This window comes from Malania oleifera, chromosome 9 (assembly GCF_029873635.1).
Source record: "Malania oleifera isolate guangnan ecotype guangnan chromosome 9, ASM2987363v1, whole genome shotgun sequence".
In the NCBI taxonomy this organism is placed as follows: Eukaryota; Viridiplantae; Streptophyta; class Magnoliopsida; order Santalales; family Ximeniaceae; genus Malania; species Malania oleifera.
Window position 1 is genome coordinate 3,234,382 of NC_080425.1, and position 27,452 is coordinate 3,261,833.

At 35.2% G+C, this 27,452-nt stretch overlaps 1 protein-coding gene across 1 annotated transcript; it reads right to left on the reverse strand.

The window, feature by feature from the left end:
• Window positions 1-719: 719 nt before the first annotated feature.
• LOC131164185 (ATP-dependent Clp protease proteolytic subunit-related protein 4, chloroplastic) lies at window positions 720-26,383 on the reverse strand. Its single transcript, XM_058121184.1, has 8 exons — window positions 25,989-26,383; window positions 19,878-20,081; window positions 10,786-10,841; window positions 3,240-3,366; window positions 3,060-3,137; window positions 1,642-1,755; window positions 1,450-1,562; window positions 720-1,122 (listed from the first exon to the last, which is right to left on the reverse strand). The coding sequence occupies exons 1-7, from the start codon at window positions 26,241-26,243 to the stop codon at window positions 1,491-1,493; spliced, it is 906 nt and encodes a 301-aa protein (XP_057977167.1). The 5' UTR covers window positions 26,244-26,383; the 3' UTR covers window positions 720-1,122; window positions 1,450-1,490.
• Window positions 26,384-27,452: the final 1,069 nt, after the last annotated feature.

The following is a 27,452-nucleotide window of genomic DNA, read 5'->3' on the forward strand; positions in this document are numbered from 1 at the left end:
ACGCAATTCGCTTCTTTATTTGTATTTTGATCTTTTAAATGATTAATTTATCCAATAGATGTCTCAACCCAAATATGAGATATTTTGTCTCGTAAATCTTAGCCACCGAAACAAATGTCCCCTCCGGTTCCTTATCCTTCGTCTTCACTCCGAAGCGTTTTATGGTACATTTCTTTCCCACCATCATCCCTTCAAGTACCTGTTTATCTCACCCCAAACCAAAAATGCACAAAGACAAATTGAATAATATACAAAAATCTTATAAAATTATATTATCTTACCTACCTTAGAATACTAGAGATAAGGATTCCCACAACGACAAATTTTCTCTCGTAAATTTTTATATTCCCATATCACAATCCTATGTTTTGTTCAGCCTATTCATATTCACATATTCATCTGCTGCCCCTACACAGAGATGGTGCCTGCCGCCCTAGGACCCTTGGAATTATGCCCGCACCAATTTTCCCCTCCACTAGGTTCTAAAGTTCTAGGTACTACACGCAATAAAATGGAAAACACTGTGGCGCTACAGCACATGCATATGTCCAGAGAGTCCACTTTCAAAAGCCACCGATCCAGAAGACATCTGTCATCTTTGTTATACACTTGTTAAGTAGGGGATGGAGCCAAAAGGTGAAGTAACAGAGGACATGACCACAGCACCAACCAACAATGAACAAGAGAGAGAGAGAGAGAGAGAGAGAGAGAGAGAGCAATAATGGTCAAGTGGGATTACCATTACAAGTACAGGCAATTCCTTTTCTCTTCCAGAAACTCCAGTTCCTCAAACCAAAAAAATGGGTAAAAACAGTGACTGGGTGTAGATAAGGGAACATGCAAAAGATTGGAGTGAGAGAGAGCACATAGGTGTGGACATATGAATGAAATATTCCACTAAAATGGAAAATAAAGGTAAGCATATGCAAGTTAATTGATTTACTTCCAATTTTACAGTGAAACAACAGAACCACGGGACGCACAGCATCATCCCTGCACCAATTGAGCCTTGCTCTGGAATGCTGAAATAGGCAATTCCCAAACTGGAGATTCTGGTACAAAGAAGCATTTCAACTGCGCTTGAGAAAAATCTTTTCTTCTGTTCATGGGGTTCATAATTACCTGTATTCCAAGAGGGCAGGGAACTGGTCAGTGAAAATTTGGGGTCCAAACCCTCCAAGTGACTACCTAACCAGCAATAATCCCGAGTCCATAAGGGCTGTCAAAATCTTTAAAAGTTAATACTAGAACATAAGCAGTCACAGTATCCATAGGGGTTTCCATGGAAAAAGTTATGCATCATGCCCAACTAAATACCACTTAAAATGGGGCACCAATCAACACCCATGTACAGTAAAACATTGTCATTTCAAAAACTGCACCTGAAAGCAAGTCCATAAGCAAATAATTCACAGACGATGACTTGCAAATTATCGATCCTGTATTTACCTGAACACTCGTTAGAATCACTGATTGCTGCTATGATACAGTTAAATAAGTTGTGCCTTTTTAAGATCAGAAACGACTCCTTTATCTTCAGTGCCCCTTTCATTGTAAAGCACCTACAGCATATTCAGGAAACACATTATTTAGGTAAAGCCTAAAGAGAATATTGAGAGTAACCTTATTGAAAACGTCTACCTTATCAATGATGCCATATTCAACTGCCTCACTTGGACTAAAATATTTAGGCCGGCTGATGTCTGCTTCAATCTGCTCTGAGGACTTTCCAGTATGCTTTGCCAAGAGATTAACCTTCAATAAAAAAATAAATCATGAAAACTTAGCTGTTAATTGTATATTAACTTGGGTTTTGAGGCAAGTCCAAAAAACCACACTTGTCAAAGTCTGTCAGTGAACTCCTGACTCGTCTCAGGATAATTTAACAATAAAAAGAGGGGGGGGGGGGGGGGGGGGAGCACATATCCAAAGCATATTCACTAAGCAATAAATAAAGACACAAGTACTTTACAGATTGATTTTCCTTTTCCTTTTATAGACGAAGTAGACATTTTTATTTTGTTGTTTTAATTAATTATATAGGCAAATAAGGTTAGTGAGTCACCTTATTCATTCAATTGTTCGTCCAGAGGCCATAGTAAGTGTTGTTCTTTAATGTCTGATGTCTCAAAACCAAGGCTCCCAACTCAGATTATAGACAATTGGCACTTACAAGTGGATCTTAATCGGAATGACTAACCCAAGAATTTTGGTCAAATGAAAATCAAACTCTCCCCCATGTTCACACTTACATGCTCCCCCCAAGTCACTATTTTGCACTTGATTATTTCATGGAATTTTGTGTCAAAAACATCATACATGCCACAAACTGTTAATCTAATCAAGTCATCTAAATGCACACAAAGGTTGAAAGATCTAACGTTTCTTAGATGAGCAATGATTGCCAAGCAATTTTTTGGAATTTTATCGAGGACTATGAAGTTTAAAATCAATGCACAAAATATCATTGAAAGATAAGCCGAATAAAAAACTCGATCCTAAGAGAGTAGATCTATAAAGATGGAAGTCTGAAAAAGCAAGCGAGTTTCTCCTTTTCTTTTTCCCTTCTCATCTCCACTGCCTCATAAGCAATTTCTATGCAAACATTGATTCTGCAACATCCATTCCAATTCCAAAGCCATTGGCTCCCATAATCAATTACACCTAAATTACTTCATAGCATCCAACCACTGAATCAATATAATGTCATAATTTTCAACTGGACATTGGTTTTGGGGTCAAAATTTTAAAACTTGCATTAGGGAATTCAATGTGTGCTAGATAATTTTCAATTTCTTCAGGGCAATTAATCTCTTTTGTTTAATCAACTTGATTTTTTTTTCACACATCTTTGCACCAATTTGTTTCGTGTTTTGGAGATTGCAAATGTGTTATGAATGGATGACAGCAACTGAATGGATGACAGCAACCTTATTGCCTTCAAGATAAGATCAACAGTGCATAAAACCTCCCCAACTGTGTTTTTTTCTATTTGGTGGTATTTAGTGAGCATAGACTGAAGAGAGATAACATCCAACTGGATTCTCATTAGTCCTTACCAACTCTGCCTTCACATTCTTTACTTCTTTTCTTGCAAGGTCAATATCTGTTGCTTGACCTTGAAACCTAGCGATTGGCTGTAGAAACATTGAGACAAGAAATGAAATCAACCCTCGTGAAAAAACCACGCAAGAAAGAAAAAAGCTTAAAAATTTACAATGCACCAATGGAGAGAGAACCTGCTTTATCATGATTGTCGATGAAGGCAAGGCAGACCGATTTCCCTTTGCACCCGCAGACAAAAGCAAGGCAGCTTCCCCCCAAGCATTGCCAACACAGAGGGTAAATATAGGCGGCTTAACATACCTGCAGAGTGCAAGAGAATAGCAGTGCTTCGTATGTGAATTAATATTTCATCATTCCTCCAAGTTTAAAAAATAAAAAGAAAAAATAAAATAGGAAATTTTGAAGTAAAAGGTGCACCAAAAAACTATAATGTAGGCCCATAAGAAGAAATTTAAAAATCCTCTTCCACACAACCTGCGTGATAAGAGTCAGTAGGAAAGAACCAGTTTGGATAAATATTTTTGATAATAAAAAGGAAGAAATATTAGGAAAGAGAATGTAAAAATCATAGAGGGGATACCAAATCCTCAAAAAGAAAGGAAAAAACAAAAGCAGAAATAGAAAAAGAGAGAAATAAAATAAAAATAATAACTACTTCAATCAGCCAAGAAAACCCCTTTTTAAGCCCTTCCCATCATAGTTTACCCAACATTTCAAAGTAGCTAATTCCCTCTGACCCTTCTTCACCTTAGAATTGCACTGTCAAGCCTAACTTCCTTTTTCTCCTTGATCAGACAACATAAGGCCCAAGTCAACCAACGAAGTCTGAGTTTCAAGGTTCTTCACAGAAATTTCTTGAACTGGAATAGGCAAAATTCCATCCTTCAACTTATGCTCTTCTTTAGGAACATCATCTTCAAAAATATTAATTCCATCTAACCCTTCTAAAGGAGGAGACAGCATGTAAAATAATTGCCAGAGGTGATCGGTAAAAGAATCAGAAGATCCCCATGCTGATCCCAAATTTAATCTAAAAGTAATCCCCTGTCACAATCAAAATCACTACTGTCTGCAGTATTGCCATCCGAAAAATCCTCCCATCTCTTACTATCCTTGCAATAGTAGACCTCTCACCAATTGGCTCCTCCACTGTACTTAACCCACCTTTTGAATCTTTCTTAAAGTTTTTATTTATAATTTTTTGTGATTTTAGTAGATGATTCTCGAAATTCTTCAAGATGTTACCTCATTTCAAAACCCTTCTGCATTTCCTTGTGCCAAACATACCACTTTGGATAAATCTAACTATAATTTATACAAAGTTTGGTAATCCATACAGCTCTTGAAGCTAGTTGTTGCTAACCATAGCAAAAAATTTTCGATTCCGCATTTCAACCCATGCTGAGTTGCAGTGATCAAACTAAAACGGCGTTGGACATGATCTTGTACAAAAGATTTAAGCTCCAAGATTAAGTTCTTTAATATTGAAACTAAGAGTCCCAGTCCAGGTGTATGTGCTATGTAAGGTAATATAATATAATATAATATATAACATGAAATAATATAGCTTAGAAACACTGCACTGTTTGGCTGTCTGAATTTGAAAGTGGATCAGCTTGGGACACAGGAACCTATCTTCGCATCTTACCAGCTCCTAAAAACTCATTGTCCAAAACTTGAAGAACTGCCTCCTTTTGAGTTTTGACATGCTCAGTTACAGCCCAGTTATGGACATGTCAAATGATTTCAACTTATATTTAACTCACTCCAAATGGAAAGTTACAAAATTTTTGGTGTTTGAGTTCAAGGATTATTTTGATAATTACAAAACTCAACTTGTAATGAGCTTTATCATAGATTTTAATTGTTTGATAGTTGTTTGGTTGTTAAGAAGTCCTTGTCCAAGCCAACTTGTGTACTATTCTTTGTAAGCATACTTTGTACAGGAATGTTCTTCTTTTGAAAGTTAGTTGATACTAGCACATGAGCACTTAAAATTATATGAGCCAACTTAACGCGGACAGAGCTCACCCTATGACTTGCTTCATTGTTTTGAGTTTGTTGATGTCATTGTCACTATTTAACTTGATTATCATTGTTTAAACTTAAAGACAATTTCTAGTATCCCATGCTAGCATATTTGAAGCTATTGTTATTTTGGGATATCAACGCTTTAAGATATTGGGAAAAAATTCCACATGTTTTTAGGAGGATTTGTGGACCCATGGCTATCTTATTTAATTGCAAGAGAGCTGTGTGTTATTGAAAAGGCACATGTTTGATAGCCTTTAGCTCTAAAGAAAGATATTTGAAAATTGAAATTCATATATTTAAAGAATATCTTTGAGTTAAAATGCAATGAATCTTTGTAAAATTTCCTCTTTACTTCAACCACATGAATTTAAAGCTATATGGAAAGTTTTTCATGAGCTGAACATTGGCAGATCCCTTGTTTAAGGAATGCTTGGAGCAGTTGCCTCATGCACTCTCCTCACACACTCCCCCTACGATTGGGCCAATTGGCATTTCTTAAAAACCAAAAATTGGCTACCTGTTTAACCCTTAACTATAACTTATAAAAAATGTAGAAATATAAGTAGCATTGAGAATTTAAAATGGTCTGAAGTAGTTCCCTCATGTTATCTTTCAAGAAAATGGCCAGGTGGCTCAGCCGCACGAGAGTGTATGAGAAGAGTGCTCAGAGCAACTGCTATAGCATTCCCATCCCTTTTATTTACGATAAAACATGTTCTCTTGGAAACTGAGACAAGGGAACCCTTTGTCCCCCTTCTTGTTCATTATGGTGATGGAGGTGTTTAGTCTTATGTCGAAATAGGCTACCAAAGAAAGGCTCTTTAAAGGCCTCAAAATTGGCAGAAATGGAACGTCCATGGAGGTCTCACATCCCTTGCTTGCAAATGACACCATCATTTTTTGTGAGGATGACCCTCTCCACATTCTGAATCTACAGTGTATTTTGGCAGCATTTTAGGCTGTCTCGACTTTGAAAGTAAATCTTGGAAAAAGTGAAATTATTCCAATTCTCGATAGTTCAGGAGGGCCTTTCCTTGCGGGACTTTTGGGTTGTAAGACAGGATTTTTCCCCATCAGTTACCTTGGGCTACCTGTCGGTGCCCAATTCAAAGATAAATGAGTGCAGGATTTCCATTGTTGAGAAGTTCAAAAGAAGGCTAGCATGATGGAAAAGGAATTTTTTTTTCCAAAAGGCAGCAAACTCATTCTTTGACAAATCTTCCCATTTATTTCATGTCCCTCCTCCCACTTCCGGCTTCTGTTGCCCAGAGAATTGAAGGAATTCAAAGGAGGTTCCCATGGGGAAGCTTGGGGGCGGAATTCAAGTTCCACCTTGTCATATGGGGCATGGTGAAGCAACCTATTTGTTCAGGAGATTTGTGTTTGAAGTCCCTCTACCACTCTACATTTTGAATAAAACCCTTCTTAGGAAAACATGGAGATTCATGATAGAGAAAGATCACCTTTGGCGGGGAATTATTGCCATGAAATATGGGCTAGAGCATAATGAGTGGATCTCTCGGGCTGATAGAGGGACACACAGTATAGGGTTGTGGAAATTCATCAGGAAAGGCTGCCAGGCTGGAATGACTTCTTTTCCTATATTAGATTCCAAGTGGGGAATGGGGATAACATCCATTTTTTATATGATCTGTGGTGCGACCAGGAGGCTCTTAGTGTCTTATTTCCAGCAATTTACAACTTGGCCAGCAACAAAGATGCCTGCATCAGCCAGCACCTTCAAACATCAAATCAAGGGTTTTGCTGGAGATGACATCCCCTTCCATAGAAATGTGGCAGACTGGGAACTCAATCAGCTCACTGACTTCTAGAGTAATCTTTACAACTTCCAGCACCAAAACACTCCAAATCATCCAGTTTGGATCTTGGATAAGAAGGGGGTCTTCACTGTGAGATCTTACTACAGGAGACTTTTTCCTTTGGAACCAAACAGCACTTACTCCCCTTGGACTAAGATTTGGAAGACAGCTGCCACTACAAAGGTTGTGTTTCTTACTTGGGACTTGGAAGCAACTGATGCTAAGGCCTTGACCTTGGACAATTTGCAGAGATGGGAGTTGTTCATCACCAATAGATGCCCCCTTTGCATAGCTGATGCAGAATCAGCTGAGCATGTCCTTCTTCATCACCCATGGACCAAAAAATCTTTGGAATATTGCTCTGACTCTGGTCAGATCTCTGTAAGAGGGGAGCTCTGGGCCGGGAGAGGGATTCAGAAAACAAAGGAAATGAGAAAGACTTTGTTTCTCACTCCTATTGCAATTTTTTGGTGTGTTTTGAAAAGAGAGGAACAAAAGATTGTTTAAATATTCAAGCTCACTGCTTCAGATTAGTAAAGAGCAGTGGTTTACTGCAATAACCAGCTGGCAAATTGGACTGGTAGGGAATTACTACAGGGTAATTATTGTTTTTGTGACACCCTTCAGGATGATAAGCTTTTTGTACTTCGGGCTGGCATCCCCTTGAGGCCCTTTCAATAAATTTCCTTTACTGATAAAAGAAAATCAACAACAACAACAAAAACAAAATCAAGTCTCAAGTCCCATCAGGTGGGGTCAACTATATGAATCTTTTTCCGCCAATTTATTTGATCATGCACAATTTTTTCCAACAAATTCAGGCCTATTAAATTCTTATTCACTATCTCATTCCAAGTTATTCTAGGTCTACCCCTACCCCTTCTACTAACCCTAACTCACTCACTCTTCCTCACCGGCGCACTATGTGGCCTACGTTGCAGGCGCCCAAACCATCTGAGTCATCCTCCCTTATCTTATCTTCTATAGGAGCTACACCTAACTTACAGCAAATATGTTCATTTCTTAATTTATCTTTCAATGTTATACCACTCATCCATCTAAGCATTGTCATATCGGCAACTTACTTTTTGGATATGTTGTTGTTTGTCGCCCAACATGATGATCCATATAGCATAATTGGTCTTATAGCCATCCTATAAAACTTCTCTTTTAATTTTAAGGGTATTCTACGATCACAAAGCACACTTGAAGCACTTCTCCATTTTACCCTACTTGCTTTAATTTTATGCATTACATCCTCTTCAATTTCTCCTTCAACTTGCATAATAGATCCAAGGTATCAAAATCTACAAATACCATTTATTTCTTCATTATCAAGTTTAACTTTGTCTCTAATATTCATCCTATTATTACTGAAATTACATTTCATATATTCTGTCTTATTTCTACTTATCCTGAAGCTTCTAGATTCTAAAACTTATCTCCATAATTTTAACATAGCCTCTATTCCACCCTTAGTTTCATCAATTGCTGACAAAAGAAAATGTCTACGAAATAGTTTAATAATAATTAGGATTATACAAGGAATGACTATTTCTTTGATTCCCAAAAATTTAAACTATATTCCATCTTATTCCAAGGAATAACTATTCTACCGAAACAAACGAGCCGTAAGTTTTTTGAACTTGAGGAATAAGTGCGTAAGTTTGTAGGCCTCGATTGCTAGGCCAAACAACCACATAACCATTTGTCCCCTAATGACTAATTGAGGCACAAGAGGTCAAAAATAGCAGCTAACCAACTGCGAATTATCCCATGCAGAGAATATGAGCTAGCTCATTGGTTGCATGACGTGCCCAATGAAAGTGTTGATTTGGGTACATTTTTGTGCTTCATTGTAATACCTTAAGAGTGAGCTTTTGAGGCAAGGACTTCTGTTTTGTGTATGAGTTCCTAATGAAATTTTGTTGAGAGAGGAACTCTTCAGTCATTGTACATTGAACGCCTGAAAATTGTGAACTCCTATTCGGGTCAAGCATCCTGTAGTGCAAGTGTGCACTTGTGTATTAGATTTTTGATAGTGAAAGCCCAAACATAGGCCAAATGATGCCGAATCACTATAAAGTTTGAGTTTGTCATTCTATCCCATACCCACTCTTACTTTGATCATTGTCTGTTTTCATTTGAATTGCTAGCCTCCGTATATAGCTTTCATATTTATTGCGCACCTACATATATAGTTTTGACATTTACTGCATAAACTTTTGTACCACCTAATTCACCCCATCTTGAGTGCTACCAGGCAACAATAGGTAGGTGTCATTTTTTTTTTCCCATTTTTTTTTTAAGTATAACTGCATAATACAAGGTGTCATTGGGTGCAACATAAGGGGACAAGAGAGGGGGATAATGAACCTATATATAATTGTACAGAGATTTACTTGTGATCCAAACTCTTTAAGCATATGAATTTATTGCCATGTTGTTGGATGAATGATATAAGCGAACCCTTTCATACAAGTGTACTGTGAGAAATTTGCTGTGCGCGCGATTGCTTAATTGTTGCCTAGTATGGGTATAACTCTTGCCCCCCTACGTGCTCTTGGTTGCCAATGAGATATGACTCTAGACGTTGCCACCTTCGCTTATATGATTTATGCAACAGCTTATGCATGCAAGCCTCATCGAGCAAGTGTTGGCTACCTTGGTTCGAAAGAGTTCTCGACGAGTGCCACACAAACCTTACAAGTGCAAGTAAACTTGGTTTTTTGACATACAGCTAATCAACCAAGGATAAGATTTCAATTCCAGGTCAACCATAGGGCAACCCAAACGTACCAAAGTAAGTTTTCTTCTCACCAAACCATTTTCTTTAGCATTTAAAATGACAACCAATTGAAGTTGAAGAGGCATACATATCGCATAAATATTGATTGATTCTCTTGATAAATATTATAATATAAATAGGGCACAACAAACTCAAAAATACTTTCTCAAGTGCTTAAGATGAATGTGACAAATGGACATTAGCATAATGGCATCCCTATGGGGACAAATGTTCAATACAAAAAGCCTTATACCAAGTTACCTGGGTTAGCCAATACTCATGTTCATAAAAGTCTAATGGAAGATTTTATTTCTACACAACTGAAAAGCTTATTCTGCTTTTTGCATTTATAAACAACTAACAGGTATTTTCTAAAAATATGATAAAATTATTTCGTTTCGACTAGAAATGACTTTAAAACTGAAATATTCCATGCCTTTTTTAATTGATTTAGAGTGAGTCATTTGCATTGAACTGACTGTAACAATCAGAATATATTCTAACATGAAAGTCGATGGAAGTTGAAAAATAGGCAGCTTCAATTTCAGTAATTGTGTAAACAAAATCACTGCAACAACAAAGAGCAGTGTTGTAAGTGGCAACTCAAAGACAAAATATTTTCAATATCTCAAACTAGACCTAGCAGGATCTATAGTGCCAGACACTCTTAATTGCTCTCTAGATTCCAGTTTATGAATAAATGCAGGTACCCTTGTTCATAAGCAGAGATTAGACAGCAAACAAGTGAAAATAACTCATTTAGTAATTAATTGAAGATTGTTCTATTTAATCATTCGCACTGCTACATGTGCTGAGATTCCTACTGTTGTTCTGTCAAAATTTCTGATTTCCTACTATAAAGTACAAGCCCTCAATCAAGTCACCAAAGAAAAAGAGGAAAAAAAGCAATGTTAAATACTCATCCAAGTTGAAATGCCGCCCCTAAGTTCTTATATCTGGAAAAATAAAAAGTAGAAAAAAATTGATATTACTGATAATTTATTCACTCAGTGCAAGGCACAAACCACTTGGCAGAAAGTGATAGCTTGAAGTACAATTATACAATAAAAGTCTGACCTCATAATATCATAAATTGCAAAAGCCTCTGTCTCATAACCCAACTTTTCACCACCCTGGCAAGAAAAAAAAAATTAATCAATGCAAGAATTATTACACTGTAAAACTGCAGAATCACTTGAACACAAAATACAGTTTTGAAATTATTAAAATTATTAAAATAACTAAAAATAATAACTATAAGTAGACATCAATGTCTCTGGAGGACTGATGCAATATAATTGTAACAGTTCTATCACCAAATAAATTCCCCATAACATCCACCAATAATTAGTGTTAATGGTTATTTTAGTATCATTAAGTGTGTTAAGTGTTATGTTATTTAGTGAGAGTTAGTAAGTATATTATGGTCATTCGAATGTATTTGATATGTATTATAAATACAGGGAGAGAACTCTCTTTGTTCCAACTTCCAGGGAAGAGAGTTCCCTCTAGCTTCTACCACCACGCTTTTGGTTCCCTCGTCTGATGATTATATTCCCCACGATGTTGGTCCTCCCATTGCTGTTTGAAAAGGTAAATGGGAATGAACACAACATCCCATCTCCAACTTTGTTTGCTATAACTTCTTATCACCCTCCTATTATGGTTTTGTTTCTACACTATCATCTGTTGTCCTTCCTGAATCTATTTCAGAAACCTTAGCCCACTCTGGATGGAGGAATGCCATGGTTGAAGAGATGAATGACTTATGTAATGACGCTATGTAATGATTTTTTGGGTTCCCAATACCACTACATGCTGCAAAATTGGTGGAAAGAAAACCACAACCGTTGCAGCCGTTATGGACTGCGACTGTTATGTAAGGCTGCTATGGCCATTACGTAACCACTATAGGACTGTTACAACCAAAAAAAATATTTTATTTTATTTTTACATTTTCTTCTCACATATTGTTTTTCCCTGCCTTTCATAATCATTCTCAATATACCATGTGGAGAGAGGGGGAAATAGATTAAAGTGAGGATGATAATGATACAAAATTTACTTTTTAAAAAAAAAAAAAATACTAACAACAGATGCATTAGTTAACAATTTGATAATACTAATTTATTAAGAAAATATTTTCTTTTGATAATATTAGCAATATGATATTTATGTTCTATATTTTTCAACTTCAAACTTCTTTTCTTTTCTAGTTATTGAATATTTGTTTTATTCATATGTCTTATGAGTCTAATAGATTAATAAAGTGTATAAAGTATTTTGCTTTATTAATTAGTTTATCACACATGAGAATAATCAAAAAGTAAAAATACAAACACATGCAGCGGGTAGCATAATGTAGCGGCAACGGGTGTAGCAGGAAGTAGGAGTAGCAGATGTTAAATAACGAGAAGTGGATGTAATGACCGTGAATTTTTTTCAAGCATGCAGAACCTTATGCATATAGCGTATTTGCATATTTTAAGCTTTTAACCCTTCTTAGAAAGAGTCTGTGTATTTTGGAACCTTCAATTCAACTAAGTTGTTAGGTAAAGGCAAGAAATCTACATTTGTTTTGAATCACCATTGACACGTGTGTGTATTTATACTTTTTGTTAGTTCTCGTGTGTGATAAACTAATAAAAAAAATAAAAAGGCAGCCCAGTGCACAAAGCTCCCGCGTATGCGGGTCTCGGGAAAGGGCAGATCACAATGGGTCTATAGTATGCAGCCTTACCTTACATTTTTGCAAGAGGCCGTTTCCACGCCTCAAACCCGTGACCTCCAAGTATACACTTTATTAATCTATTAGACACCTAAGACATACGAATAATACAAATATACAATAATTAGAAAAAGAAAAGAAGGTCGAAGTTGAAAAATGTAGAACATAAATATCAAAATGCTAATATTATCAAAATAAAATAAATTATCAAATTGTTAATTTATACATCCCTTTTGAGTATTTAATATATATATATATATAGTAAATTTTGTATCATCACCACCCTCATTATAATCTACTTCCCCCTCTCTCCACATAGTATATTGAGAATGATTATAAAAGGGGAAAAAAACAAACGTGAGAAGAAGTAAAAAATAATTTATTTATTTATTTATTTTGCTATAACAGTCCTATAGCAGTTACATAATGGCCATAGCAGCCTTTACGTAACGGTCACGGTTTGTAAGGGCTGCTACAATTGTGATTTTTCTTCCACCAATTTTGCAATATGTAGCGTAACAGTATCTGGAACCCAAAAAACCATTACATAATGACATTATGTAATGGTCGCAACAATTATTTAAAACCATGTTTCAGGAGTCACTTCCTCTTGACAAATTTGCGATTGGTTGTCGCTGGGTATACACTGTGAAAGTCAACCCTGATGGTTCCGTGGTTGTTTGAAGGCATATCTTGTTGTTAAGGGATATACTCAGCTGTACGGTTTAGACTATTCCAGTATTTTTTTTCCCCAGTTGCCAAATTTACATCAATACGTCTATTCATCTCCTTGACCACCATGTGTCACTAGCTTCTGCAAGAATTAGATGTGAAGAATGCCTTTTTGCATGGTGATCATGAGGAGAAGGTCTATATGGAGCAGTCACCTAGGTTTGTTGCTCAGATGGAGTCACTGAGTAAGGCTTAGTGTGTCAACTCAAGAAGGCATATATGGTCTAAAACAATCTCTCAAAGCATGGTTTGGTCAATTCAGTGTTGTAGTACTTGAGTTTGGCCTTCGATTGTGTGCAGTGGATCACTTTGTGTTTTATCATCATACTTCATAGAATAAGATCCTTCTTATTGTGTATGTGGATGATATTGTAATTACAGTTGATGATGATCAAGGTATTCAAAGCCTTAAACATTTTCTACAGACTAAGTTTCAAAGCAAAGATTTGAGACTGTTGAAATATTTCTTGGATATTAAAGCCTCTAGATATCGTATGGGAACTGTTTTGTCACAAAGGAAGCGTGTTCTTGATCTACTGGATAAGACTGAGCAGCTGAGATCCAAACCGGTTGATGCACCCATAGATCCTCACAGCAAGTTAGTGTTGGATATAAATTATTTTGTTGCCTTATCTTGGACGATACCAGAGACTTGTTAGAAAGTTGAATTATCTCATAGTAACTTGGTCGAACATATCCTTCACAACAAGTATTGTGAGTCAAATCCTAGATTCTCCAAGGACAAGTCATTGAAAAGCAGTAATTCACATTTTGAGGTATCTCAAACGTGCACCTAGGAGAGGTCACTTATATCAAGATCAAGGTCATACTTATATTCAGGGATATACTGATGTCGATTGGGTCGGATCATCTTTAGACAAAAGATCCCCAACCTGGTATTGTATCTTTGTTGGTGATAATTTGATTTTCTGGAATAGTAAGAAACAAATTGTAGTGACCAAGTCAAGTGCGAGCCCAAGTATAGGGTTTGTTTAGTTGAAAAACATGTTGGAAGAATTGGGTTTACCACATTCTCAATCTACAGAGTAAATGCGTGATAATCAAGCTGCTCTTCATATTGCCTCCAACCCAATCTTCCATGAACGAACGAAACACATTAAAGTTGATTGCCATTTTGTTTGCAAGAAACTTGCACTAACGCTCATTACAACCACTTATGTGAAGTCCGGTATGCAACTTTCTGATTTGTTTACCAAAGCTTTGGGGGTGCTTGTGTTAAACTTTGTATTACAACAATCAAGAAGTCAGGAGCATATGATATCTATGCTCCAGCTTAAGGGGGAGTGTGAATGGTTATTTTAGTCTTTTAGTATAATCAAGTGTGTCAGTGTTATGTTAATTAGTGAGTTAATAAGGTTATTATGGTCGTTAGAATGTATTTGATATGCATTATAAATAGAGGGAGAGACCTATCTTTGTGTGTTAGGTCGTTCATTTAATCAAAAGTCTCTATAGTTAGCATTGTGAATCCGAATGTAATTAGTGTTGGAAAGCAATTAATGTGTTTGGTTTGCCACACATAATGATTATGGAATTGCAATTTGAATTGCATTCCTACATTTGAAATTACTGAATGGTAACTTGAACGGAATGAAAAATAAGTTACTACAAAAAAATATTTATTTTTGCAACCATTTGATTTTTTGCTGCCATTTGATTATAGAACCTCATTTGACAATATATTTTTTAAAAATTTTGCCATAAAATAAATGGTGTCTAATTTCCTATATGATCTAGAGAGTTGCAGCATCTTGCTTGCTGCATCCACTCTAGTCAACGCAACCCTGGCAAGGTACAACAACAATAACAAAACCAAGCCTCAAGTCCAACTAGGTGGGGTCGGCTATATGAATCATTTTCCGCCAATTTATGCAATCATGGACTATTTCTTTTGATAGATTCTGGGATATTAAATCCTTACTATGTCTTTTCAAATTATTTTAGGTTTACCCCTACCCCTTCTACTGCCCCCCACAGTAACTAACTCACTCTTCCTCACTAGCGCACTATGTGGCCTACGTTGCAAGTGTCCATACCATCTGAATCGTCCCTCCCTTATCTCATCTTCTATAGGAGTTACAGCTACTACACCCAACTTACCGCGAATATGTTCATTCCTTAATTTATCTTTCAGTGTTATACCACTCATCCATCTAAGCATTCTCATCTCAACAACTTTTACTTTTTGGATATTATGTTTCTTTGTCGCCCAACATTCTAATCCATATAACATAGCTGGTCTATAGATGTCTTATAAAACTTCCCTTTTAATTTTAAGGGTATTCTACGATCACAAAGCACACTTGAACACTTCTCCATTTTACCCAACCTGCTTTAACTCTATGCATTACATCATCTTCAATTTCTCCTCTAGCTTGTATAATAGATCCAAGGTATCAAAATCTACAAGTGCTATTTATTTCTTCATCATCAAGTTTAACTTTATCTCCAATATTCCTCCTACTATTACTAAAATTACATTTCATATATTATGTCTTATTTCTACTTATCCTAAAGCCTCCAAATTCCAAAACTTCTCTCCATAATTTCAACTTAACCTCTACTCCATCCCTAATTTCATCAATTAATACAATATCATCTGCAAACAACATACACCATGGAACCTCCTTTTGAATACTCTTAGTCAATTGGTTCATCACTAAAGCAAAAAGATAAGAGCTCAAAGCAAATCCTTGATGTTACCTATGGTGATTGGAAATTCTCTAGTTTCTCCATCTATAATCCTTACACTAGTCATTACTCCATCGTACATATCCTTTATTACATCAATATACCTACTACATACACCCTTTGATTCTAAAACCCACCATAGAACTTCCCTAGGAGCATAAAACCAAATTGATTTTCTAATACCTTCGTTTCTAGCCTTAATCATTGTTCAACTACCCTTTCCCATAGTTTCATTATATGACTCATAAGTTTAATTCCACAATAGTTATTACAATTTTGAATATCTCCTTTATTTTTGTATATAAGTATTTAAGTGTTTTTCCTCCATTCATCAGACATTTTCTTAGTTTTTATAATTGTATTATATAAATTAGTCAACCATATAATTCCGTTATCACCTAAGCATTTCCAAACTTCAATTGGGATGTCATCCAATCCTATAGCTTTCCCATTTTTCATCTTTTTTACTGCAAACTTAACTTCGTTAACTCTAATTTTGCGAATAAATATCATATTTTTAGTCTTTTCCTCATTTGTTAAATATAAGTTTAAGTCTTCTATTTGGTTTTCATTAAACAACTTACTAAAGTAACTTCACCATCTTTTTTCAATGTCTTCCTCCTTAACCAAGACAATATCATCCTCACTCTTTATACATTTTACATTTCCCAAGTCTTTACTCTTCCTTTCTCTAGCTTTAACAAGTTTAAATATATTTCTTTCCCCTTCTTTTGTATCTAATCTATCATACAAACTATTAAAGGATCTATATTTAGCTTCACTAACGGCCTTTTTTGCATTTTTTTCCCCTCCTTATACTTTTCAAAGTTATCCATGTTTCTACATTTTTGCCACGTTTCACAGTTTTCCCAAAGAAAATTGTAGGAGAAGCCAATAAAGAATACAGATGAACATGAAGAACACAAGGATCAATAGAGATTGATCAAAAAGTGGAACAAAATCTCTTCAGAGTCTTGCCAGGTGGCGAGCAACACAACGATGATGGCAATAAGCGACCCCTACAAGAGAAACACGTGGCAGTGGTGGCAAAGCTGTGTTCAGGGTTCTGAGGGGGAAGTTCCAGAGGAGCATTGGAAGAGGCGCAGAAGGGTAACAAGAGTTGGGGCAGCAACAGTGAGATAGGTGGTGGCACCATGGGGGCAGCAGCAGAGGAGCTGAATAGGGAGGTGAAGGCAAGGGAAATGGGAGTTGAGAACTTGTAGGAGAAGTGAGAAGAGGCACAATTTTATGCTTGGGTTCATTTGATTTGCGTAGTTCAGTCGATGGATATTTTTGGAATTAACAGATATGCCCATGGTTGGTTATAATGGTCTTCTGAACAATCAAGGCACGAATGGGATGGTGATTTCCATGGGTTAGGTGGAGTCGAAATTCCCCCAAATGGTGGAATTAGTATTCCATCTAAAGTACGATTCCACCCCTCGTTCTGAGAACCAAACATGGGAATCGGAATCACAACCTCAAATTTGACCCTCACCCACTGCGCTAGGGGGTGGGGGGGTAAATCCAGGTAACAATTCTAAGCAGCATTTAGACAACCATTAAAATTTTAAAATGTTTTGTATTTAACGACCCTTCACAAATTTAAGTCAACCAAACTAATGAGGCTTATAAGACCCTAAATATATCCAAATATCTGTACCCAAACAAGGATGGGTTTCTACTTAATTCTGATCATACTTGATGTAAAATTTTCTCATGACAACGTTTGCAGTTGAAATGCCTATAAAATTTTCTCATGACAAAGTTTGCAATTGAAATGCCCTTTGCATCACATACCTTCATAAATATAGAAAAAAACAACAAAGCCTTAGGGGGTGTTCATTTGATTTGAATGACCTCTGAATTGGTTCACTAAATAAGTGAATCAATTAGACATCAGAGCGTTTGGTGGCAACTCTAAAATTTCTTAGAAGTCCTCTATAGAACATGTTTGATTCAGAATTAGAGGTTTGTTTTCCAATTGTATCCCTTACAAAAAATGAAAATGACAAAAAAAAAACTTAATACCCAAGTGATTAAAATTTAAAAATAAATTATACTTTTAAGCTTTGAGAAGGTTAAAATTTAAAAATAACACATATTTAGATATTTTAAACCAAATAGCTAAAATAGTTCAGATTTTAGATTCAGTGGCCGGTTCCAGTTCAATTCTCACAAAATCCTATTTGAATTCAGTGTTCAACACTTAACACTTAATGTTATCAAATACCCCCTTAGGTCACATTAGGTGGGATAAAATATTTGGATCCTTTTTTCCTATATTCTACTCGATCTAGGGCAAGATCCTCAAAACTTCAAGTACTATCAAATCCTTTCTTACTACCTCCATCAAAGTTATTCTAGGCCTACTCTGCCCCCTCCTAGAGCATTTAGTGCCAATTAGATCACCCTAAGAAACGGTCCAAACCACCCCGCTGTCTTCCTTGTTTTATCACTCAAAAGTGTCAATCCTATCTCACCACAAATGTGTGGATTTCTTTCTTCGTTATTTAGAGTTAAATTGTCTATCCATCTTAACGTTCACATTTAGCTACACCTACCTTTTGCATATGTTCTTTCATAGTTGTCCAGCATTTTGATCCGTATGACAAAGCTAATCACGTGATCTGTATAACAAAGTTTCTTGTCTTTCATTGGAAAAGATTGGTGTTGAGTCTGTTCACTGCGTTCTTTTTTTTTTTTTTTAAACATTTATATGGACTTTCCCTTCCTCGTTAGATTTTTATTTTTCCAGTTTTGGGAACTTTAGCATTCCATGTGTTCCAAGATACTTTGGGAACTTTACTATTGGATGCATAGTCTGAGTGATTTCTTTGTTTATGACCAGCGTACATGGCAGCAACCCTCTTCTGACACATTGATTTAGTTCATAATTACAAGATCTTCTTAGCGACCCAAAAAATTTAAAAATAAAAAATAAAAAATAAAATAAAATAAAAAAACGCACACTCACATACAAACACATCATAAGATGACAACTACTTGAAAAGAATCAATAATTGTAAGACTGCAAGATGCACATAATGACAGCTCTGATATAGGGTCATTGCAACACCAAATATAAAGATTCCTCTCCACCTAAACATGCATAAATATCTTAAATTATTAATTCCTGCTGGCTTCATTATTATAATGTAATGACTTCTGAGTCCTATTTATGTTTATTTTGTTCAATTTTCAAAGCATTTGGGTCTCTCCAAATGTTCCCAGAGTTTTGCTTGGCTTCTACAGTAATTTTTCAAACTTTTCATCTTCCTAGAGGCCATCAGTTCACTCCAAGAGTGAGAAGTAAACATAATTCAAAATTAAAAAATGACTGTTAAGTGTAGAGGAAACCTTACCACATTTCTCAAAAACATTAAGCCAAGTCATATAATTATCACTTTATTGTTTTTAGGGCACAAGACATTGTCCTCTCCTGAGGTTTGGCAAAAAAATAATGACCTCCCCTAAGGTTTCAAAAATTCTAGTGACCTCTCTTGAGGTTTCAAGAATTCCATAGAATTCAGAAAAAAATCCTCCCCTTGCATTTTGTAAAAAGACAAGCCTTTTGAAGGGTGTAAGTGTCTCAAAAATCAAAAATCAATTGTCAAAGGAGGTCTATGACATTTTTGAAATCTCAAGGGAGGTCCATGAGATGTTTGAAACCTCATAGGAGGTCCATATCTTTTTGCCAAGCTTCAAGATAGTTTAGTGTCTTTCCATCCCTTGTGAATTAGAATATGATTACAAAACCACTAATTCAGCAATCAGCACAAACTATGCAATTTTAAATATTCAAGGGGATTGAAGCTTTGGAGCCCCAATTCTAAAGAATAAGGCCATTCAAGACTCATGTTTTCTTCGTGCCAACCTATGAATGCAAAAAACTTGAACCTCATTACATAGTTTTAATGATGCCCAGACATCCAAGTTACATAAATGAAAAGAATTTAAGAATGAAGATTATTCAAAGAATAAGAGAATTGTTAACCTTGGTTGTCCCAGTAGAATTTATGTATAGATAAATTGGCTTTTCAGCATCATCATATTGAAGGTAAAGAAATTCTGCTAGCATCAACTCAGTTACGGAAGGAACTAGAGACATGCCCAAGTAGACAATGCGATTTTTAAACAAATAAGATGCTAAGTCTGGCGGAGGTTGCTCCCATGCAGTCCCCTTTGAAAAAGGGATGACCTGTCAAGGTTCATTAGAAGCATTAAAAACAAATATGAGAAAGAGATCGCAGTAATAAAAAACAGCATTATAACTTAGAAACTTATATAATAATAAACAAGTAACATCCCACAAAACACAGGAAAACAAATATATTAACATCCAAATGGTTTAATGATATACCCCATTAAGTGTCATATTGCTCAACATGAGGTTTGTTCTTAGAAGTGCATTTCGAGCACACAATGTTTAAGGAAGAATTTTATATCTAACCGGTATCCAAAATGAAGTAAGAGAACATTCAAAGAACAAACAGGGAAAAAATGAACCTTCAAATAAAAACAACCATGTAAAAGTAAAGCTGAAATTTCCTAAAGAGGAACGGCAGGAATACAGCTTTAATGCTTTCTATGTTGCATGTCATTGCCTAAAAATACAATAAAATTACATATGCATTGGGAAATATAGAACTAAATTGCATCCGTGTGCGTTGCTTCCCAAAAGTTAGCAAATTGAGGCCTTACACGCAACAAACCGATTAGCTTGATATCTCACAACCTTTTCCAATGCACACCAAAAGAAATTTGGGAAAGAGAGTGCTATAATTTTTTAGTTTAAATCTTCTTCTTCATTTAGCAAATAGAACTGAAATTCAAATATTCAAGATGTAAATAGAATATGAGATAGAATTATAAAAATCAAGACGGTCTTAGGCCAAGAGAAATTAAATATTAAATATCATTAGTGCTTATGCTCCTTAAATAGGCTTAGAAAAAAATCTTAAGAGACAATTTTGGGAAAATACGGATAGTATTATACAAGGCATATCAAGGACTGAGAAAATATTCATAGGAGCAGATTTGAATGGACATGTTGAAGGAGATAATAAAGGTTATGAGAGGATACATGGAGAATAAGGATATGGAGACAAAAATGAGTCTAGGGAGACAATTTTAGACATCGCTATGTCATAAGATTTTATTAAAATAAATACTAACTTTAAGAAGAGAGAAGAACACTTAATAAGCTTTAAAAGAAGACAAAATAAAAGTCAAATGGATTTTTTTCTTAACTAGGAGGGTAGATCGTTTATCATGTAAGGATTGCAAAGTTATCCCAGGTGAAAGCTTCACCTCACAATATAGAGTTTTAGTGTTAGATAAATGTATTAAAAAATGGAATAAAAAAGGATAAAATAAACTAGTGTAAGAAAACTAGGTGACCGAACCTAAAGGGAGAAAATAAAATAATATTAAAAGATAAAATGATCAAAGACGGCGATTGGACTACAGATGATGGTATAGATACAAATACTCTTTGAAGTAGGATAGTCAACTCTATTAAAAAGATAGCAAAAGAGATTTTAGGTGAATCAAGAGGAAGATTTTTTCAAATAGCAAAGAAAATTGGTGGTGGGATCAAAATGTCCAAAAAGCTACAAAGACAAAAAGAATTTGGTATAAAACATGAAAAAAATGTAGAAACATAGATAACTTTAAAAAGTATAAAGAGGCAAGAAAAGATGCAAAAAAAAAAAGTCATTAGTGAAGCTAAACATAAATCATTTAATAATTTGTATGATAGATTAGATACGAAAGAGAGGGAAAGAGATATAGTTAAACTTGCCAGACCTAGAGAAAGAAAGAGTAAGGACTTAGGTAATGTAAAATGTATAAAAGTGCGGATGATATTGTCTTGGTTAAGGAAGAGACATAAAAGAAAGATAGAGAAGTTACTTTAGTAAGCAATTTAAGGAAACCCAAATAGAATGCTTAAACTTAGAATTGACAAATGAGAAAAAGACTAAAAATATGATATTTATTCGCAAGATTAGAGTTAACAAAGTTCAGTTTGAAAAGATGAAAAATGGAGAAGCTATAAAACCTAATAACATCCAATTAAAGTTTAGAAATGATTAGGTGATAACGGAATTATATGATTAACTAACTTATTTAAAATAATTATAAAAACTAAGAAAATATCAGATGAATTGAGGAAAAGCACTTTAATACCTATATACCCCAAAAAAAATAGATATTCAAATTTGTAATAACTATCATGGAATTAAAATTATGAGTCATTCGATGAAATTGTGGGAAAGATTAGTTGAATAAAAATTAAGTCTAGAAACGAAGCTCTCAGAAAATCAATTTGGTTTTATGGCCGGAAGATCTACTATAAAAGCTATATATCTTTTAAGAAAATTAATGAAAAAATTTAGGGAAAAGAAGAGAGACTTGCATATGGTATTTATTGACCTAGAGAAAGCGTGTAATAGGATACCTAGGAAGGTTCTATGGTGAGTTCTAGGGAAAAAAAAGTGCATGTAGTAGGTATATTGATTTCATTAAGGATATTACGATAGGAAATGACTAGTGTAAGAACTAAAGGTGAAGAGACGAGAATTTCTAATGACAATAGGTGTACATCAAAGATTTGCTTTGAGCCCTTATTTTTTTGCTTCAGTGATGGATCAACTGGATAAGAGTATTCAAAATGAGGTTTCATGGTGTAGGTTGTTTGCAAATGATATAGTCTCGATTGATGAAAGGAGGGGTGGAGTAGAAGCTAAGTTAGAATCATGAAGAGAAACTTTAGAATGTAGAGGCTTTAATATAAGTAAAAATAAGGCAAAATATATGAAATGTAATTTTAGTAATAATAGGAGGAATATTGGAGACAAAGTTAAATTTGATGACAAAGAAATAAATAGCACTTGTAGATTTCGATGCCTTAGATCTATTATGCAAGATGAAGGAGAAATTGAAGAGGATGTAATGCATAGAGTTAAAACAAGTTGGATGAAATGGAGAAGTGTTTCAGATTTGCTTCGTGATCGTAAAAATATCCTTAATATTAAAAGGAAAGTTTTATAAGACAGCTATAAGACCAGTTATGCTATATGGATTAGAGTGTTGGGCAACTAAGAAACAACATATCCAAAAAGTAAAAGTTATTGAGATGAGAATGCTTAAATGGATAAATAGTATAACATTGAAAGATAAATTAAAAAATAAATATATTCGCGGTAAGTTAGGTGTAACTCCTGTAGAAGATAAGATAAGGGAGAGGCAACTCAAATGGTTTGGGAACTTACAACGTAGGTCACATAGTGCATCGGTGAGGAAGCATGAGTTAGTTACTGTAAGGAGCAGTATAAAGGGTAGGGATAGACCTAAAAGAACTTAGAATAAGATAGAGAGTAAAGATTTAATAGTCTTGAGTTCGTCGAAAGAAATTGTCCATGATTGCATAAATTGACGAAAAAGGATTCATGCAACCGACCTAGCCTAGTGGGACTTAAAACTTGGTTTTATTGTTGTATTTGTGTGTTAAATTAATCCAGGTGGTGGAACAAACAAACCAAGCAAATTTAAACTAGAAAATGTGGGAGTGTCAAATGAAGAGGACTAATTTGACCCTAAATAGTTTACCCAAATACATATCCCAAGGTCTTGATACTCACAAACACACAAGTTTCTTAATGGGCACATAATGATTATATGGCATCATAGAATATAAATCCTCAGCTCAGTTGTTACTCCTTCAAAAGTAGCTTATTTAACTACAAAAGATGACAGACTAAAGGTGGTTTGGGTGTTATGGACCTTAAAGCTTGGAACAAAGCTCTCCTCACACGCTCACACGAGCCTTGTGGAATGTTCATGGTAAGAAGGACTCTTTGTGGTCAAAGTGGGTGCAACAAATTTACTTGAAGGGGTCTAATCTTTGGGATGCTTCATCAAAATATGAAGATTCCCCTCTTTTCAAGAAAATGATTGATATAAAAAACCAGATTTTACAGAGTTGTGGAAGCCAATTGGCAGCTGACGGCCTGCTTAATGAGTGAGGGCAGAACTCTTCTCTGAGTTACAGTTTCTGGAGTAACAAAGAAAGTAAAGTTCCTTAGTTCAAAGAGGTCTGGAAAAGTGCATGTACCCCTAAATATGCTTTCACCTTATGGCTGGGTATTAAAGGGAAATTGTCCACAAATGACAAGCTGCAAGGGGAAGATGTTGATCATGCCTGTGGGATGTGTGGAGCTGAAGTTGAGACTATTGATCACCTCTTCTTTAAATGCATATTTTCCTTAATTGTTTGGGGCCGCATTAGATGGTGGTTGAGTTTGAATAGAGCCATGACTACCTTGAAAGCAGCGTTGAAATGGCTGCATAAGGAGGCAAAGGGCACAGGGATACAATTAGTGGGGAAGAGGATCTACTTGGCAACTACTTCCTATGGCGCTTTAGAAATAAGAGAAATTTTGAAAGCAAAACTATCTCCCCTAAGGAGCTGATTCAAATGATTCAGAGGCATACATATAAAGCTATTTTTGACAGGTTTGGCCTAGACTCTATTGACTGATCTGGAATCTGTTCTTCTGATTGAGTTTTGGAAAGTTGGTTTGTTTTCGGTTGTTCTGTATCAATATGCACCTGTTGTAGTTGTTGATACTTGATCTGTTTATGCTTTTGATTTTTGCTTTGCATTTGTGATGGGGCTTTATCTTTTAAGAAGATTAATGGAAAAGTTTAGGAAAAAGAAGAGAGACTTGCATATGATATTTATTGATCTTGAGAAAACATATGATAGGATACCTAGGGAAGTTTTATGGTGGGTTTTAAAAAAAAAAGGGTATATGTTGTAGGTATACCGATGTCATTAAGGATATGTATGATAGAGTAATGACTAGTGTAAAGACTATAGATGGAGAAACTAGAGAATGTCCAATTACCAAATGTGTACATCAAGGATCTGCTTTGAGTCCTTATCTTTTTACTTTAGTGATGGACAAATTGACTAAAAGTATTCAAAAGGAGGTTGCATGGTGTATGTTGTTTGCAGATGATATTGTATTAATTGACGAAACTAGGGACGAAGTAGAGGCTGAGTTTGAATTATGGAGAGAAGCTTTGGAATATAGAGGCTTTAGGATAAGTAGAAATAAAACAGAATATATGAAATGTAATTTTAGTAATGATAGGAGGAATATTGGAGGCAAAGTTAAACTTGATGATGAAGAAATAAATAGCACTTGTAGATTTCAATACCTTGAATCTATTATGCAAACTGAAGGAGAAATTGAAGATAACGTAATGCATAGAGTTAAAACAAGTTGGGTAAAATGGAAAAGTGTTTCAAGTGTGCTATGTGATCGTAAAATACCTTTAAAATTGAAAGGAAAGTTTTATAAGACAGTTATAAGACCAGTTATACTATATGGATCGAAATGTTGGGTGACAAAGAAACATAATATCCAAAATGTAAAAGTTACCGATATGAGAATGCTTAGATGGATGAGTGGTATAATATTGAAAGATAAATTAAGGAATGAATATATTCGTGGTAAGTTAGGTGTAACTCTTATAGAAGATAAGATAAGGAAGGGAAGACTCAAATGTTATGGACACTTGCAACGTAGGCCTTATAGTGAGAAAGAGTGACTTAATTACTGTGGGAAACGATAAAAGGGGTAGGAGTAAATATAAAATAACTTGAGAAAAGATAGTGAGTAAGGATTTAATATCCTTGAATCTATCAAAAGAAATGGTCCATGATCGCATAAATTGGAGAAAATGATTCATATAGCCGACCCCACTTAGTGGGACTAAGGCTTGGTTTTGTTGTTATACTTGTGAGGGGGCTTGGCTCCCTCTCTGCCTGAATATGCCCAGTGTATATTGTACATATCCATTTGATCAATACAATTTACCCTTTAATGATCCAAAAAAAAAAGACAGACAGAGGCATTACTACTTTGTGAGTCTTCCTGTACTATGAACCGCATTCTGAATTTATCAGATTCGGCATAAAAATTATTGAATTTTTCAAATATACAAAACACCGTACCAACAATTTACAAGCCCTATGCAGTAGAAAAGTGAAAACAAACCTATGGAACAAATTCCCAGGCGCTCGAAACATTACCATGGTGACGACCCCTCTTTTGGCTCGGGAGCCCGACAAAGAATCAGGATTGAGCAACGCTGGACGGATTTTCTGGCCGGAGAAGTCGCTAAAAACACTGCCGCCGACGAACGGAGCGAGAAGGCTGGTCGATAGAGAGGCTCTGACGGAGGGAGAGGTTAGGGTTCGTTTAGGGTTTCCAGTTCGTAAATGGTTAGGCGCAAACGTGCGCAAGGTGGGGAAGATGTGCGTAGAAGCCATGGTGGCCGCTTCCATTGTTGCGGCGACAGAACTATGAGAGAGAAGATGCTGGTTTGTCGACAGTGCAGTGGCAGTTTACCATTTTTATTTTTTATATTTTTAACAAAAGATAATATTTTGCAAGAAAAATGATAAGAAATGATTTACACTGCCCATTCGCTGTGAAGGTCTATGCTTATTTGATTGTTCAAAAATAAATTTTGTTTACTAATCAGGTTTTAAAATTATAAATTTGTTCTATTACCTTTTAACCTTGTATACAATTTTTTTTATAAATAATAAAAAAATAAATTTATTTTTATGCAAATGTTTATTCTTTTTGTTGAATTATAACTCATATTTAGAAGGTTTATCTACTTAAAATTTGATATCAATGGGTTCCCTACCCCTTTTGATACAGTATAGAATGTAATTGTATTTTCATGGAAGGGTATTTTGAGGTTTTCATATAAACTATTGTCCACATTGAATTCTCTCTGTTGGATGCTGACGAAGAGGGATTGACACCAAACAAGAAAGGAACAAGAGTTTTGAAAAATTGATAAAAACATTTAAAAATTGAGTCGCCACTTTATTTTTTTTTTGAAAATATAGGAAAAATAAAGACAAATTCTGCAAAATGTCTATAAAAATTATAATTAGAGTTTAAGAGTACACTTGTGTGTAGAGAAGGTGATCAACCAATCATCTTAGTGATGATTAGCTTTTCGGCACTCTTAATGACACTTATTCGCATAATAGTTATTGCAATTATGTAAGTGTTGTCTTCAAAAAAATAAAAATGAAATTAAAAGATAAAAGCCCCCCTTTTTGGTCATCCAGTGATAAAATTACTGTCCAAACACTCCAATATGATTTTAAGAAGTCCAAAATATTACTTTAAAAAGGATTGACCTCAAAATCTTGAGTTTGTAATGGAAATATGATGGTGATGGTGATGGTAATGGTAATTGATGAAAATAAAATTGTTGGCTTGAAAATGGTTGGGCTATCTTCCTTTTATGACAATTTGTAACAAATTATTGAGACAAATGCCTTTTGTAGAAACCCAAACCCAAAAAATAAGGAAATAAATAAGAAAAGGAAAAAGGAAAAATTTTAAAAAGGAAAATAGCACGCCTCGTCGACGAATCCCCTATTTTCGTCGACGAAGTTCAGGCGTCGTCGACAAAGAGATCCTGAGAGGAAATTTCAGGTTAGGGTTCGTCGACAAACCTCTTCCTT